At 40.0% G+C, this 17,920-nt stretch overlaps 1 protein-coding gene across 1 annotated transcript in view; it reads left to right on the forward strand.

The window, feature by feature from the left end:
• The window catches only part of GRID2 (glutamate ionotropic receptor delta type subunit 2), a 1,023,637-nt gene that overhangs the window by 567,944 nt on the left and 437,773 nt on the right, over positions 1–17,920 (forward strand). The window contains exon 4 of the mRNA XM_073340701.1: positions 12,094–12,299. Within this exon, the coding sequence (XP_073196802.1) occupies positions 12,094–12,299 (206 nt within the window). The remainder of the gene's footprint in view (positions 1–12,093; positions 12,300–17,920) is intronic.

The following is a 17,920-nucleotide window of genomic DNA, read 5'->3' on the forward strand; positions in this document are numbered from 1 at the left end:
TTTTTCTGCACCCAGGGAGACTATAAAACACGGGATCTCTTAGAGAGTTACTGCCGAGCAAGATCCACTTTCTTTGGCTACCAACTCCACTGAAGTAAATATAAGCACACACCTGTGAAGGTCTTTTAATAAAGATGATGGGTCTGCTAGTATTCAATAAGTTAGTGTAGGAATAGCTAAGAAAATAATTCCTTGTGGATAATTTATCCAATGAATCCAGCTTTGTTTACAAATTGTCTGTGAACAATTTACAATTTGCTCACTTTTTAAATTCAAATTTAGTCACTAAATGATGTCTACTAATATCTGTTGATGTTTAGATTTTCTGAGCATTTCCATGCACATATTCACTAGATAAGCTATCTTGGTTAGGTTTGCTTGGATACACAGGTCTCAGGTTGTTGTTTCAGTTCCCTAAATGGAGAGTAAACTCTTGGGGAAAATTACCATTTACCACAGAAACTGTGGTTCTTTGAGATGATAGCCCATATGATGTTACACTCGTAGAAGATACTCATCTGCAGCAGATGAGCTCAAAGCTTCCAGTAAGCAATTTCCACTGGGACCAGGCAGATCCACGTTCTACCAAATCCCGGGACCCAGAGACTACAAAAGGGGGTGTTGCTCTGGCCCTAACTGTCCTTCAGTTCCTTTTGCTAATTCAGAAATCTGCAACAAGAATTGGGGCAAGTGGGGAGCGTGGAGCCATATTGGTAATTATTTTGAAGAACTGCACTTACAGTTATTGTGACGGGTTGTACCCCTAAGGTGCAGTCTGGGAGCCATTGGAACCACTCTGCCCCCTAACTATTCAGCTGGGTTGGCCACTCTTACACTGCTCTGATGATGACACCCAGCCATACTCTCCAGACTTTATCACCCAACACAACAGCAGGGGGCATCACACACCAACTGAGTCACCTGAATGCTTTACCAAAGCCACTCATGGACTAACAATGGAGGCCCCAGCCAATTTCCCAGCTGGAGTGTATACCCAGAATGATGCTGTCTTGCACTTCACAGGGATCTGTACGGTGTAAACTCATTAATTAATCCGCTTCTCCCTTGATGTGGGGAAGGTATGCACCAAGCCTTTAACTGAGCTCAGATTTTCCAAACACTGGTTTCCAAACACACTGGTTAAGATAAAACATAAAACAAGTTTATTAACTAAAGAAAGATAGATTTTAAGTGAAAATAGACAGATCAAAGCAGGTTACCTAGGAAATTAAACAAAATCACAAACTAAGACTTATACAGACTAGATAGGGTGAGATATTGCTGATTCAAATTCTGACTGATGATACAAACAGGCTTACAGATTCTTGAGGCACAATCTGTGTCTGCTCTGCAGCTTGGATCCCCCTTCCAAATCCTTTGTCTTCCAGAGGTTCTTTCAGGTGTTGAGTTGTGGGAGAGTGAAGACAAACATGATGTCACTCCCCATCTTTTATAGGTTCTTCCAGCTTGCTGGAAAGTCTTTGCATGTGACTCTTGACCTGCTGCTTACAGACAGGGAAGAATTGGTTGGGGAATTAAAAGTGGGTGGCAGCCGAGGCAGCAGTGACCACAAAATGGTTGAATTCAGGATCCTGACAAAAGGAAGAAAGGAGAGTAGCAAAATACGGACCCTGGAATTCAGAAAAGCTAGCTTAGACTCCCTTAGGGAACTGATGGGCAGGATCCCCTGGGAGGCTAATATGAGGGGGAAAGGAGTCCAGGACAGCTGGTGTATTTTAAAGAAGCCTTATTGAGGGTGCAGGAACAAACCATCCTGATGTGCAGAAAGAATAGCAAATATGGCAGGCAACTAGCTTGGCTTAACAGTGAAATTTTCGGTGAGCTGAAACTCAGAAAGGAAGCTTACAAGAAGTGGAAATTTGGACAGATGACTATGGTGGAGTATAAAAATATTGCTGGATCATGCAGGGGTGTAATCAGGAAGGCCCAGGCACAATTGGAGTTGCAGCTAGCAAGGGATGTGAAGGGTAACAAGAAGGGTTTCTACAGGTATGTTAGCAACAAGAAAAAGTTCAGGGAAAGCGTGGGACCCTTACTGAATGGAAGAGGCAACATAGTGACAGATGATATGGAAAAAGCTGAAGTACTCAATGCTTTTTTTTGCTTCACAGACAAGGTCTGCTCCCAGACTGCTGCAATGGGCAACACAGTATGGGGAGGAGGTAAGCAGCCCTCATTGGTGAAAGAACAGATTAAGGACTATTTAGAAAAGCTGGACATGCACAAGTCCATGGGTCCGGATCGAATGCATCCAAGGGTGCTGAGGGAGTTGTCTAATGTGATTGCAGAGCCATTGACTATTATCTTTGAAAATTCGTGGCGATCGAGGGAGGTCTTGGACGATTAGAAAAAGGCAAATTATAGTGCCCATATTTTAAAAAGGGAAGAAAAAGAACCTGGGGAACTACAAACTGGTCAGCCTCACTTCAGTCCCCGGCAAAATCATGGAGCAGGTCCTCAGGGAATCCATTTTGAAGCACTTGGAGGAGAGGAAGGTGATCAGGAATAGTCAATATGGATTCACCAAGGACAAGTCATGCCAGACCAACCTGATTGCCTTCTATGATGAGATAACTGACTCTGTGGGTATGGGGAAAGCGGTGAATGTGGTATATCTTGACTTTAGCAAAGCTTTTGATACGGTCTCCCACAGTATTCTTGCCAGCAAGTTAAAGTAGTATGGATTGGATGAATGGACTATAAGGTGGATAGAAATTTGGCAAGGTTATCGGGCTCAACGGGTAGTGATCGATGGCTCGATGTCTAGTTGGCAGCTGGTATAAAGCTGCCAGGGGTCGGTCCTGTGGCTGGTTTTGTTCAACATCATTATTAATGATCTGGATGATGGAATTAATTGCACTCTCAGCAAATTCACAGATGACACTAAGCTAGGGGGAGAGGTAGATACGCTGGAGTGTACTGATAGGGTCCAGAGTGACCTAGACAAATTGGAGGATTGGGCCAAAAGAAATCTGATGAGGTTCAACAAAGACAAATGCAGAGACCTGCACTTAGGAAGGAAGAATCTCATGCACCTCTACAGGCTGGGGACCAACTGGCTAAGGAGCAGTTTTGCAGAAAAGTACCTGGGGATTACAGTAGATGAGAAGCTGGATATGAGTCCGCAGTGTGCCCTTGTTGCCAAGAAGGCCAATGGCATATTAGGCTGTATTAGTAGGAGCATTGCCAGCAGATCGAGGGAAGTGATTATTCCCCTCTATTTGGCACGGGTGAGGCCACATCTGGTGTATTGCGTCCAGTTTTGGTCCCCCCACTACAAAAGGGATGTGGACAAATTGGAGAGAGTCCAGCGGAGGACAACGAAAATGATTAGGGGGCTGGGGCACATGACTTATGAGGAGAGGCTAAGGGAACTGGGCTTATTTAGTCTGCAGAAGAGAAGAGTGAGGGGGGATTTGATAGCAACCTTCAACTACCTGAAGGGGGGTTCCAAAGAGCTTGGAGCTCGGCTGTTCTCGGTGGTGGCAGATGACAGAACAAGACACAGTGGTCTTAAGTTGCAGTTGGGGAAGTCTAGGTTGGATATTAGCAAACACTATTTCACTAGGACGGTGGTGAAGCAGTGGAATGGGTTACCTCGGGAGGTGGTGGAATCTCCATCCTTAGAGGTTTTTAAGTCCCGGCTTGACAAAGCCCTAGCTGGGATGATTTTAGTTGGTGTTGGTTCTGCTTTGAGCAGGGGGTTGGACTAGATGACCTCCTAAGGTCCCTTCCAACCCTGATATTCTATGATTCTAGGGCATGGGGAATCCGCCCCAATTGGCTAAACATTCTTCACTCCCTCTGAAGAAACTTCTTTATACAGAGTTCCTGTGCTAGTGGATTCTTCCCTGGATGGATGTTGAAGACAGCAATTAACACTGTCTGACTACTCCGTTTGTTGTAGCTGAAAGGCTGGTTTTGGGTATTTCCTGCCTCACATCAGACTTCTGTAATTATACATAGCAAGATTTCATTACTTCATATACAATGATAACACATATAATCCAATGATATTTTAATGTTTAGCAGATGAAGACTTTTAGAATGATACATCACAAGTCACACTTTGGACACAACATATCATAATTATATGACAGTGGTGAATATGGGGGTGCCAGGGTGTCACACTAATTAGTTTTTTTCTTCTAGAAATGGCACATGGATCCCCACTCTTATGATTATTAACAAGCATCAATGAGCTCAGAGGAGATTGGTCTGAGGGGTTAATTCTGAGTAAAGGTGTGTAGAGCTCCATGTTTCCACATTTCAGTTAAGATAACATAGTAAAGGCATGGTATGGAAGCTGCTGTAGGTCCAATTGAATGTGCCCCAATACCTAGAGATAACTGCAGGTTTGCAAGTGTAGCTGGCAAAGATGCAGAGTCTTATCCATTTGAGCAGCCTTGAGCTGAAATAGATTGACTCCTAGTCTTATGCCTATATGCTGCAAAAGGTCTGGGATTGTTTTGGTAGTATGTAAACAAAAGGTGTCTGAAGTACAAAGCCTAACTTCTCCTGGTTTTGAATGGTGTTTGAAAAACAATGCAGAGAAACTAAAGGCCAGGAGATTGGAGATTACTTTAATCAGGAATCACAGGTGAGGACAAAGGACCACGTTACCCCTGGGAGGAACAATGTAGGTGACAACGACCATCATGACTTTGCTCTCACTAATTTTTTTTAAGATGTGGTCTTCACAGTAAGAAGGTATAGACTGCAACCTGTCTGACATAGGTTAGTTAGCTTTGAAACAAAAAGGTCAGATCCCACTAGAGAGGTAGTTTGTACGCTGAAAGGACTATATGGATCAGTTGAATTTGGGTAGGCAGAGTAAAAGCAAAAGTTGTCAGTCCTTGCATCAGAAGGTAGAAAGGCAAAATGGCAGCCAAGTGTACTCTGATCAAGCTCAAAGATAGTTTTGACCATGTTAGGTACAGTAAATAATCCCAAATGAAAGGCCTACTTCCTCTGACCTTCCGAGATGGAGAAACTTTTCCATGTCATTAAGTAGGTTTACTTGGTACAAAGCCTCTTGCTTTTCCACAGGAGATTTTGGGTTTCTTCAGAACAGATTTCCCTTGCAAGAACAATCTTGCCACTAATGACTACTTGGCTGGCATACTGCTTCTTACCTGGAGCAGGGGAAGGATCAGTGGCTGCTCCGAAACCACCACTGCCAGCAGTTCAGGGACCTTCTTAGACATGTCTGGTTGGTGGGATGGGCCTATAGTCCTCCATAGGTAGCCTTAGCAATATTAACCCTTGCCCACTCTTAAAAGCAAGGAACAAGGACAGGACAAGGTAGAGCAAATTCTGTGTATAATAATGTGATGCTGTTAAGATCCCATATCTTATAACCTACTGGAGTAGAGTGGACATCATTTTTGGATGTCGGAAAGATTCCCGCACTTGCAAAGGTATAAAGCTCCTGGCCAAGATTTTAAAATATAAGTACATTAAATTAATCAAATAGGAGCTGCTGGGTGCTCAACACCTCCTATAATCAGGGCACTTATTGAGTTGCCAATAAATATAGGAGCTGAATTGAAAGCATCTATTTTTAAAACTGTGGCTGCTATTTCTAGTCCTGCAGGACTGTGAAATATCAGACCTTAAACTAGTCACTCATCCAGGACTAAATAGTGCCATTCCTGGGCCGTGTGCCAGGTAGTTTTGGGAGAAATATTGTATGCTTTGGAGGAAAGAAGCACTCTCTCCCAGTTAACAGCAAATTTTCAAAGCTTCTCAGATGTCTGGAACATAAGATTTAGTCACAAGGAAGATGAATTAATGGTAGAAAAACAGTCAGGCAGTCAAGGGTACATGGTAAATGCCATTTATCACATCAATGCAAGCATGGTATCTGACTGGGTTGTTTTTTTTCCTCTCTGCTTTATAGAAGTTCAGGTAGAAAATGCTGCACTTTGGGATTAATACCAGCTGCCATTCAATTTTCTTCTTCTTCTTTCCCTTGCCCCCTTTTCCACTTTTATCTTGTCTGTCTGTCTGTCCCTCCTCCCTCCCTGTTAAAAGGCAGAGAAACTTAGGAAAATCTAGTATCAATCAACAACCTGGATGAAAAACAAGTACTCAAGTGTCTGGAAATTCCAAAGGTTAAAGTCCCTATTGCAACACTGATTCAGCCACATATGTAGTATTAACTATTCCTATTTTTCTTGTTAAATATGAACTGTAGTGGATTAAAGTTTATTAGAGATATATTCTATGAAACATATAGTATATGCACTGAGGCTGAAGAACTGTGGCAGCAGAAACTTTAATTTAGGGAATTCTCTTATTGTTGAGGTGAGCTGGAAGAAAAATGTTTAGACAAAACAACAAAAATATTTGCAAAAAATGTTGAAGTTGTTTTCATTTCACAGGTTCAAAATGGAACATTTTATATTATTTAAAAAATTAGTTTTCAAACTTTAGAATTTGAAAATTTTAATCCCCTTCCTTTTCTCCTTCTTATAGTAATGTGCAAGGTGTGGTGTAGGGGTGGTTTTGGTTTTGATTTTTATTTTTTGTTGTTTGGCAGCAGTGTCACTTATCCTTGTTTCTTTTTCCCCCTTTTTCTGCTCTGTGACTTTTCAAAACTTCTTCAAATACATTTCCAGTCCTGTTTTGTAGACCACAGAAATTTGGATGGTACAATCAAATATATAAGCTCCTGGAAGTAAGCTTATCAACAGTGAGCCTGAATGAGGTTAGCTCATCATTAACCAAAATATATTTCAATTAATGCTCTCATTCAACTCCCTAACACCACTGAAAACTTCAGAAGAGGGTATTCTGGTAGTTTGGTCTGATGGTTCTTTGTATTACAGATAACTAATGGGAGGGAACTGCACTGATCTGAGAGTAGGGTGAAAAAAGAGAGAGATTGTGTTATGGAATCATCATGCTAAACATCATTGCTCACTTCATTTTAAATCCTAACTATGTTAATAAATATCAACCATCTTGTAGAAATATGGATATTTAGCTCAACACTTGAAGTAGAACTGAGACTTTTTCAGATTCCAGCCTGAGCTATGCCTCTGTGGTGTACAGTACATATCCATCATTAATAGGCTCCGTCATTGCAGTCATCACTGTGTAAGAAAGGATTACTGCGGTAGATATACGAAGCTTTCTTGATAAGAATTTGAACAGCATCATATGTTATACAACTGCTTTCCTCATCAACAGTACAAACAAAATAGTCTTTTGAGTAATCAGCCAGTGAATATTTATGACAAGTGCATTCACCTTTTCTGCAGCAGCTGAATCAGGTGATATTTTTCATCTGGGCAGAATGTGAGGTGGTTTTGAGGTCTAAAATTATATTACAGAAGGATGGGTTAATGACTGTATACCACCCTGGGAAAACTAAATGCTCAATTAGGAGCAGTGATTACCTTATAATTCTCTTTTATCTCTAGTAAAATGCCAGAAGCAAGCAGGATTTAGTTTATCATCATTATCAGGTAGTATAAACTTTCTATCATCCAGAGCTGGTCAGATTATTCATTGCGAATGTAAACTTCGTATCCATTTCTGAATGTATTTGTTTTTCAAAAGTGCAGATGAACAGTTTTCATTCTCTAGATAGTTGATGTTTGCTATTTATTTTTCATGGTGTAATTGATCAACTAAGTTATATCATATTGGTTCTGCTGTCTGATAGGATGAATGCAACCTTTTAAACCGGTGATTGACTAATGATTAATAGTAAACAGTGAATAACAAATACCTGATACTTTATTGGGGTGAAATTTCAGAAAAATAGTTGTTTGTGGTAAAGTTTATTAAACTTCTGGGATATGTGATATTATCTGCAACCTGCTGGTTGACTTAGTACTAATGAATCAATCCATGCTATGCATTGGAGCACCTCCAGCGTATTTGTTCGCAAATATATTAACAAACCTGGCCCATGCTTTCAGCTGGTATAAATCAGTCTAACACCCTTGAAGCTATGCTGATTAACACTCGCTGAGAATCTGGCCCTTTGTACTTTATTTTATTATTTAATAATGTCTTTGTCACTGATATACCTCCTTTTCATTTGCATTCTTGCAAAACGGTTGTGTTTTGAAAAGTAAGGTTGGGCAGCGGGTAGGCTGAACCAACTTAAAAAAAACCCTGGATGCCACCAAATAACAGAATGCCCTCCAAATTGTATAAAATTTGCACTGCTCATTCAAACAATATCATTAAGAGTTTGACCTAAGTAAAGTTTTCCTTGTCCTTTAAAATAACTTTTTTCATAATGATGATCTCACTGATTTCTTAATGTACTGCTGGTAGCCATTATCATCTGATTGGGATGCGGATGAGTTGGTTTTCTCATCCTGCCTACATCAGCACTCGAGGTTTTTAAAATAGCTAGCAGTCCAGTCAATGGGACTAATTTCAAGCACACAGTTCCACAAACATGGTCTCATGAACAAAGCAATTGCACACTAAAATGCATTAGAGAGAGAATCAAGAGGTGGGTCTACATTACCAAAATTAAGACCTGTAATTCACCACCAATTAATTACTGACTTGGGCTTGCACTATGGAGCTAAATATAGCAGCAAATGGGTGGGTCTCAGAGCCCATACTGCAGCCCAAACAGGAATGTCTACACTTCTATTTCTAGCCCCATAGTGCAAGCTCCAGAACCCTGGTCAGTAGGCCTGGATTCTGAGACTTGTTGTAGGGGGAGGGAGTTTGTTGCAATGTAGATGAACCCGAAGTGATTTGCCCAAAGTCATATAGGAAATCTATGGCAAAGCTGGGAACTAAACTCTGATTGAGTCCAGGCCTAACACTTAAAGCACAAAGTCATCTCTCCTAACTCAGTAGTTGAGATTAGATAATCGTGTCTGCGCGCTTACTAACGGTACCTAGATTTTAATGTCTGGGTGACTGGGAAGAGTATTTTCAAAAGGAGAATCCCTGATACAGGGACTCATTTCTCAGATTCTTTCAAAAGATCCCAAGCTGCTTCATTTTTGGCACATGGTATGCCACCTGGTATGCCACATTTTTTGCCTGGGAAGAGATGTCATGGTGAGTAGCATATCTGTTTCTTTACAGGTAGGGTTTGACTTTCTGACTTATCATTGACATTGAAAAGCTGATTCTATATCATGTAACCTCGAGTCAAATGTGATGGTTGTATTTCTAAAAATCAAATACTAAATATTAGTGACCCAGGGTTAGAGATAAGGCAGTAACACTGGCTCTAGTACGAAGACTGTAATGAGGATTCTTTACATTGGTGACAATAGCTAGCTCTCCTACACTATTTGAAATGATTGTAGATGATCTGATTTAAAAATAAAAATCTCATTTCTAGTCATCTGGCTAGCACATGCGGGATGAGAATCACCTGTGCAACAAAAATTAAGAGCTCTTTGTGTGCCTCTGCTGAAACATCTGCAGCACCAGCCACTTACCAGATTTTTGTGCAGAATGAATTTACCCATGAGAAAGAGGGTTCCATGGTACAATGTAGAAATATCCTGCTATCAGTTAGTCTATGCAGGAAAGGTGATCTGATGCTACCCTTTCAATGGTAGAACCTATTCTTTGGCATACTTTTCAAGGAAGATCATCTCTAGCGCCTACAGAGCTAAAACACTGGAATTAACAACCAGCATAATTTAAGCAGCAGTTTTCATCTGGTGATCTCAAAGTGTTTCATTAAGATAGGTAAGCTTCATTATTGTCATCCTCCTTTTACAAATAGGGCAACTGAGGGACAAAGACATCAAGAATTTACCCAGCATTGCAATATGTCCATAGCAAGGTTAGGAATAATACACAGATTTCCTTACTCTGTCTGGCGCCCTGTCCATTAAATGACACTTTCTCCCTAGATATGTATCAAGGTGCCACCATGCATAGACTGAAAGATAAGTGGGAAGAATAATCTTATCAACAAAGAGCATTCCAAGTCTTAATGTCCAGTGGGTCTGTTAATATTCAACATATTGCATTGCTTTGTTAGATTAATAGATTTTCAAGGCCAGAAGGGAGTCCTTTGATCATCTAGTCTGACCACCTGCATAATACAGATCAGAGAATTTCATTCAGTAATGACAGCATCAAGCCCATAACTTCTGGTTAAACTAGAACACATATTTTAGGAAAACAGAAGTTCTCCTCCTGTTTTCTCTCCCACTCATTTCTCTCTCTCTTGAGTGGGTAAGAGGAGCCCCTGGCCGTTGGTATGGAATTGAAATCTGACAAAACTTGTCCTAATTTAGGTCACCTTTTCCCAGGTATTCTCATGGTATATGTAGGTACCTGAGAAGGTGTAAATAATTTAGTGCATTCCTGACCAATCTTTATCTCTATCAAAAAGTTCCTGTCTAACTGGCTGTTAAGTAACCCAGAAACATGGTAAATATGTAAAACTTTAAAGCAGAAGCAGCTAGCTTATTGTTCGCATAAAACTAGGCATGTTTGTAACCCTTCATATAATCTTGTTGCTTCTTAAATTGGCATTGAAGTGCCAAAAAACCCCCAAAACAACCCAACATCCCTGATTAGACTGAATTTAATTTTCCCAGTTTAGACATTAAATAGAAGCTGTAATTAGCATCTGACAATCTTTTGGAACTTTATTTTTAGGCTGTGCATTTACTTTATCAGAGTTAAACCATTCTTCAGATATTTAGTAATACTTCAAACGTTACTGACTTATCTATATATAAATAGTGTGGTTGCAGCCATGGATTCCTAAAATGGCTGCCTGGTTTGTTGTATTTTACTTCCAGTGGTTCAACTCATGGAATATTAATGTTTTAAACAAGCTTGCTCCCACGCCTGGCTTTTTTAAATAACTTATGTGGATTATTTAGATATGTGACTGTTACATTACACTGCGTTACATTACACTGCATTTTAAACTCTCTAAAGACTCTACTGTCTCTGAAGACAGGCAGCCATTTTGTGCTCAGATTAGTATAGACTCTCACAAGGGAGAGAGACAGTGTGTTCTCTCCTGGGGACTGTATGTTTGTTCCTTTTTATTCACAAATGAAAATAAGTTATTTGAACTGTAAGCATCAGTTTTAACTCTGCAACTGGCCCTTTGCAGAAGGGTGCTTGTTTAGCACTGTGACACTCGAAAACATTTTTATATTGGATAGGTATACCATAACTCCAAAGCAGGTGCTGAAGACTGTTTAACCATAAGGCCCTATAAACTCAAATAGCTGGGGGGTCTCCAGTGAGCACTCAGACGCATAGCTAAATGAAAGGATTATTTGTAGGATTTATGGAAAAGGAAAGGGTGCAGATACTGTAGGTACAATGACTTAAGCAGTTACGTCAAAAGATAAACATAAACAACTTGTTCTTAGGAATGGTGTACACAGAATGAGCCAGCAGGCTCCATTACAACTCTTTGTGTATGAAAAAAACATCATGCCTGCATTTTGTTTTCATTTTTATTTAATAATAAACACAGTCAATGGCCATTGTGTCTACCAAGTAATGTGTTATGGTTGTGTTTTGATTCTTTTTTATAAAGGAACTCAATTTATGTACAACTTGGACCCATCCTTCCAGCTTTTTGGTAAATAGCTAGTGCAGGCCTTACTGCAGCTAAGTTTAGGTATCCAAAGTATGTGCTTCTCCAAGGACAGTTGTATTATGGTGATAACATTATTTCCAGTCTCCAAGAAAAGAAACAAAGAAAAGCACTGTATGTTGCAGTCTGATAACTTAGCCTCCCCTTCTCTGCATGTGTCATTTAGTATGAAACTGTTCTCGGAGATGTACAGTGTTAATTAGAATTGGAAACAATATGGTGATTGAGGAAATCAACTGAACATAATTAAGTACAGTTTTTAAGTGATTATTTTGAACACTAAGCTATACATAAAATTCTTCCCACATTTTATCACTTTAGGACATACCATGAGCATAGCTCAGGACAAGTTCAAATGAGTATTAAGTTAGGGTGGCCTTCAGGGATCTAACCAACACTGGGTAGAATACCTTTTCAAGACAAGCAGAACAGTGTTTTGGTCTCTGTTCTATATACAAATTAGCATTTTGATGGGCTTTTGATGTTCCTAGATATCCGTGGAATACAAGAATTTTTGGACAAAGTATCTCAGCAGGGAATGGATGTAGCACTGCAGAAGGTAGAGAATAACATCAATAAAATGATCACAGGGCTCTTTGCCACCATGCGAATAGAAGAACTGAACCGCTACCGGGACACACTGAGACGGGCCATTCTTGTAATGAACGCATCGACAGCCAAGTCCTTCATTACAGAGGTAAGTGATCAGCAGTGTTAATTTTCTCTGACCCTCTATGCCCCCAACTTTGCTTTCTGAAATTTTTAAAATGTTGGTGAAATGATTAATTTTACCTGACAACTTATAAAATACAGTACATAGATGCACTTTATGTGACTTCTTGTAAAAATAAATACTTTAATACGTATGCTTGATTCTCTCTCTCAGAAAGAACCAACAACATAAAACACTTGTTAATGATGGTTTTATGGTTCATATGAGTGCATCCAAAGGAAAGTATACCTGTGCCCCTTATGAGCAATATATTACAAAAAATACAAGAGAATTATCTTTAGAACTCTTATTAACATTCATGTCTGTTGTACTGCTAATTCCCTGCTCATCTCATTTATTCCTTAGCATCCACTTTACTGCTGAAAGTAGTGATATTTTTATTTAATTACATATATTTTGGATATGGGTGTGTTTATCTGATTGATGCACTGAAACTTGCTGGGTTTTTATAAAATTAAGTTTAATAATGACCTATTAGAGGTTATAAGATCGGAAATTGGGATCATAGGTTTAAGTTAAAAGGATAATATATCCATAAAGAATTTAAAGAGCTAAAATACAGTAGTATTGGTATATTTAAGCAAAAATTGGATTACAGCATCAAATTTAACTAATTAAAGGGGTTTTGTGTTTGAAGTAGCTGACTGCCATATTGGTGGGATAGGTGTTTTGTGTTTCGGGGTGGAGCAGGTTTGTTTTGTCTTTTAATGATCTTCCCTTTTCTTTATAAGATAGGGTTTTGGTTTTTGTTGTTGTTTTTGTGGAGGGGGCACAGGAAAGTAAGAGAAAAATTGTTTTTAATTTTTAAAACAAATTATGGATATGTTAGAGAGGGTAGAATTGTCATGAAATAGTTCTGGACATTCAGAATGTATGGCATACTATTGGTGTTACACAACTTTGCAATTGTTGGCTTTTGCGAAACTGGAGACTTCTTAATGGCAATTAATATGGGTGGGATTTTCAAGAGTCGAAGTGATTTAGGAGGACAAGTCCTATTAGCTTTCAATGGAAATTGTGCTCCTAAGTCATCCCGATACTTTTGAAAATCCCACCCTATTTTATTAATGGCATGAGTGGACAGCTCCATGCTCTAAAAGTGCATGACATAGATATATTCTTCCCTTCACCATCAACATGTGGCTCAAAATAAACATTTTGTTCGTCCATCACACAAAAATATACCATTTTCTTACATTTAACAATAATCTTTCATGCTGGATCTGTTTGTAGGCAGCATTGTTTGCTCAGGGGGTTGGGAAAAGAGTAGCAGGAAGGAATGGAATAAGCTATTCCAGCAAAAGGCCTGGTCTATGCTAGACAAGTAGTTTGGTTTAACTACACCCACCCCACCCCTGAGAGTCGTAGTTAAGCTGACCTAAGTCCCCATGTAGACAGCACTACATGGAAGAATTCTTCTGTTGATATGGCTACCGCCTCCTGCGGAAGGGGTTACCTATGTCAATGAGAGAACTCCACCCATTGGCATACGTAGTGTCTACAATGAAGTGCTACAGCAGTGCAGTTGTAGTTGTGATGCTGTAGTATTTTAAGTGTAGTCGAGCCTTAAGGGCTTGTCTACACAGAGAGTTGTTCATGAGTAACTTTATGCTTGAATACGTCCCAGGTGCATTAAGATAAATTGAATTAAGGCCACTTGAATTATGAATTGGTGTTTCTACACAAGGGTTTAATGCAGTTCAACTAATAATGTTTGTTGGCACCTTTAGTTAATTTGGATTAATTTTCCTAAGTGTCCCCCTGTAGACAGACCCACTTTTATTCCAAAGTAAGAATGCCTTGTTCCTGTTCAGCCTGGGTTAACCACTTGGGTTAAGCTAAACAGGAAGAAAACACTCTTATTAAGACTGTCCACATGTGGAGTTAATCAAGAACAACTCTCTGTGTAGTCCAGCCCTAAGCCTTTATGGCTTGCCTGCCCATGACATGCAGCTGCTGGTTCATCTGGGCTTCTTAACTTAACAAAAGTATTTAATGTTCTCATGGTTCAGCTGAGGACATGCCACAACTGTAATAAGCATGACTTTGATTGCAGTGCAAATACCACCTTTTCCAGAATAAATAGTCTCACACAATAGTATAAATTGGCCGTCTGCAAATTAGAGATTCCTTGAGGTAGAGTTTCTTTGCTTTAACCTTTTGATATTTTTGTTTCTTGAAAACAGCAATGCTTTTAGTTATGTCTTTGCTGATCCGTGCTTTCTGTCTAGCTTTTGTATCCATGGAGTTTGCAATGATGAGGTCACTACTTAGAGAACGTTCAGAAAGAAGAGGGGGCTTGAGGTCTAAATGCCTTTCTCCCATCTTGAAAATAGCTTATTATCCCTAAAAATTAGGTAGCAAACTTTATATCTTGGAAGTGTTGTACAGATACCAGCTGGCTAATCCACGCATTGACCCTCTCAGAGAGTGATAATGGAGCATTGTTTCCATTTTGAAAGACAAAGTGACAACCAGGGGCCCCATGCATCCTTGATGCCCTTTTGGGGTAGGGTGACCAGATGTCCTGATTTTATCGGGGCTGTCCCAACATTAGGGGCTTGGTCCTCTATAAGGACCCTTAACACACACACCTTGGTCCTGATTTTTCACTGTTGCTATCTGGTCACCCCATTTTGGGGATTGGGAATAATGTGCGGGAAAAGGAACAAAGGGAACAGTGAGGTGAGAAGTGGATGGAATGTAAAGTTTCATATGAGGAATCACTGGACAGAGAGAGAAAGAGAATGTAGGGGCAGAGCATGGCAAAGCTTTAAAAAAGTTTTTGTTACAAGGTAAAGGTGATGCAGCTTAAAAGCGTTAACAGGTTCCTGCTGGTTACATGACTGATCTGGGCAGAGTGTAAAGGAAGGGGAAATTGGGTCAAAGGGAGCTGAGGGAAAGGAGTGACTACTTGTATCCTGATTGTCTAAAAAGGTGGGGGAGGAATCCTCTGGGGAGTTATTGCCTGGTATTTTCTAGCTGAATTGCATTTTGTATTTGTGACTGGCAGATAATAAACAAGCCCTGAGGTAAGGGGTCTTAAAAAAGATGGAGGCTTGGAATTTTATTGCCATTTCCTGGCTGGTGAAACTGCTCACTGGTTTTCAGGTAGAATAAGGAATTTGTGCGAGCACATAAGGAGCCTATGGAGGGACTAGGGGAGGCGGGTAGTGCAGTTAGAGGAGTGGATGATGAAGATGACTTTAACTAGTGAATGTTAGATTGGAGAGGGGGTGTCAGGGAGGCTGGATAGGATAAGGACCCATTAAACCATGCACGAAAGAACAACAGTGTGATCCAGGGTTTTGGCAGTGGGAAAAGGAGAAGGGTGTGGGGGTCAGGCTTTAGGAATGTGTGTCAGCAATAAAGCCAGTATGAGAACTTGATAGTTTCTGGATACATGCTCTGTCCACTATATCACATTGTCTCTAAAACATGAGAAAACTCCTGTTTTTTCAGTTTCTACACCAGATAATATACTGGATTCTACCTTCTCTGCACCCCCAAAAAATTACATATTTTGTTGTAAACTACTAATTTAAAGCATTAGGTTTTTCATTTAGGGCTCGATTCTGCAATAAACTGAGTTTACTGGTCCCAATCATGCAGAGCACTTAATCAGGTGCTTAACTGTAAACATATGAATAATCTCATGACTTCAGTGGAATTACTCAAATGCTTAATGTTAAACATGTGCTTAAGTGCTTTGCAGGATGGTAACTAGAATGATCAGCAACTTGTGGTACTGAGCCCTCAGATACTGTGTCCTAGGAAATGCAGCCTCAATCATAACATGAGCAGTTGTTTTACTCAGGTTCTCAAGCGCAGCCCTGGTAGAGCTATCTCTAGCCTGAAACTTACCATGCTCTTAAGCACACAGGAAGAACATAGGAACACAAAACTGAAAGGGACCTCCTGGAATATTTAGTCCAGTTCCCTGCTGTTGCACACAACCCCGTCATATAGTCACATTCATGAACGTGCCCCCACTATTCTCCATTGGAAGGGTGTTGCAGAACTTTACTGCTCTGGTCGTTAGAAACTTTCTTCTAATTTCCAATCTAAAATTATTCGTGGCCAATTTATACCCATTTGTTTTGCCAGCATTGCCCTTTAGCTTAAATAGCGCATGGCACTCCCGCGTGTTACGCCCCAATGTATTTATAGAGAGGTATCATATCATAAGAACATAAGAATGGCCATACCAGGTCAGACCAAACATCCATCAAGCCCAGTATCCTGTCCTCTGACAGTGGCCAATGTCAGGTGCCCCAAAGGGAATGAACAGACAGGTTATCATCAAGTGATCCAATCCCAGCTTCTGGCAAACAGAGGCTAGGGACACTATTCCTGACCATCCTAGCTAATAGCCATTGATGGACCTATCTTCCATGAATCTATCTAGCTCCCTTTTGAACCCCGTTATAGTATTGGCCTTCACAACATACTCTGGCAAGGAGTTCCAGCGGTTGACAGTCCATTTAGTGAAAAAATACTTTCCTGTGTTTGTTTTAAACATGCTACCTATTAATTTCATTTGGTGGCCCCTTGCTCTTGTATTGTGAGGAGGAGTAAATAACACTTCCTTATTTACTTTCTCTATACCATTCATGATTTTATAGACCTCTGTCATATCACCCCTTAGTCACCTCATTTCCAAGCTGAAAAGTCCCAGTCTTATTAATCTCTCCTCATACGGAAGCCGTTTTATAATCCTAATAATTTTTGTTGCCCTTTTCTGAACCTTTTACAATTCCAATATATCTTTTTTGAAATAGGTTGACCACATCTGCACGCAGTATTCAAGGTGTGGGTATACCACAGATTTATATAGAGGCAATGTGATACTTTCTGTCTTATTATCTATCCCTTTATTGATGATTCCCAACCTTCTGTTCACTTTTTTGACTGCCGCTGCACCTTGAGTGGATGATTTCAGAGAACTATCCACAATGACTCCAAGATCTTCCTTGAGTGGTAACAGCTAATTTAGACCCCATCATTGTATATGTATAGTTAGGATTGTGTTTTCTAATGTGCATTACTTCGCATTTATCAACATGAAATTTCATCTGCCATTTGTTGCCCAGTCACCCAGTTTTGTGAGAACCTTTTGTAGCTCTTCGCAGTCTGCCTGGGACTTCACTATCTTGAGTTGTTTTGTATCATCTGCACATTTTGCCACCTCACTGTTTACCCCTTTTTCCAGATTGTTTATGAATATGTTAAATAGGACTGGGCCCAGTACAGCTCCCCGGGGAACACCCTATTTACCTCTCTCCATTCTGAAAACTGACCATTTATTTCTACCCTTTGTTTCCTATCTTTTAACCAGTTACCAATCCATGAGAGAACCTTCCCTCTTATCCCATGACTGCTTATTTTGCTTTGATGAGGGACCTTGTCAAAGGCTTTCTGAAAATCTAAATACTCTTCATCCACTGGATCTCCTTTGTCCGCATGCTTGGTGACCCCCTCAAAGAATTCTAGTAGATTGGTGAGGCATGATTTCCCTTTATAAAAAAACATGTTGACTATTTCCCAACAAATTATGTTCAGCTATGTGTCTGACAATTTTGTTC

Source organism: Lepidochelys kempii, chromosome 4 (assembly GCF_965140265.1).
Source record: "Lepidochelys kempii isolate rLepKem1 chromosome 4, rLepKem1.hap2, whole genome shotgun sequence".
Classification (NCBI taxonomy): Eukaryota; Metazoa; Chordata; order Testudines; family Cheloniidae; genus Lepidochelys; species Lepidochelys kempii.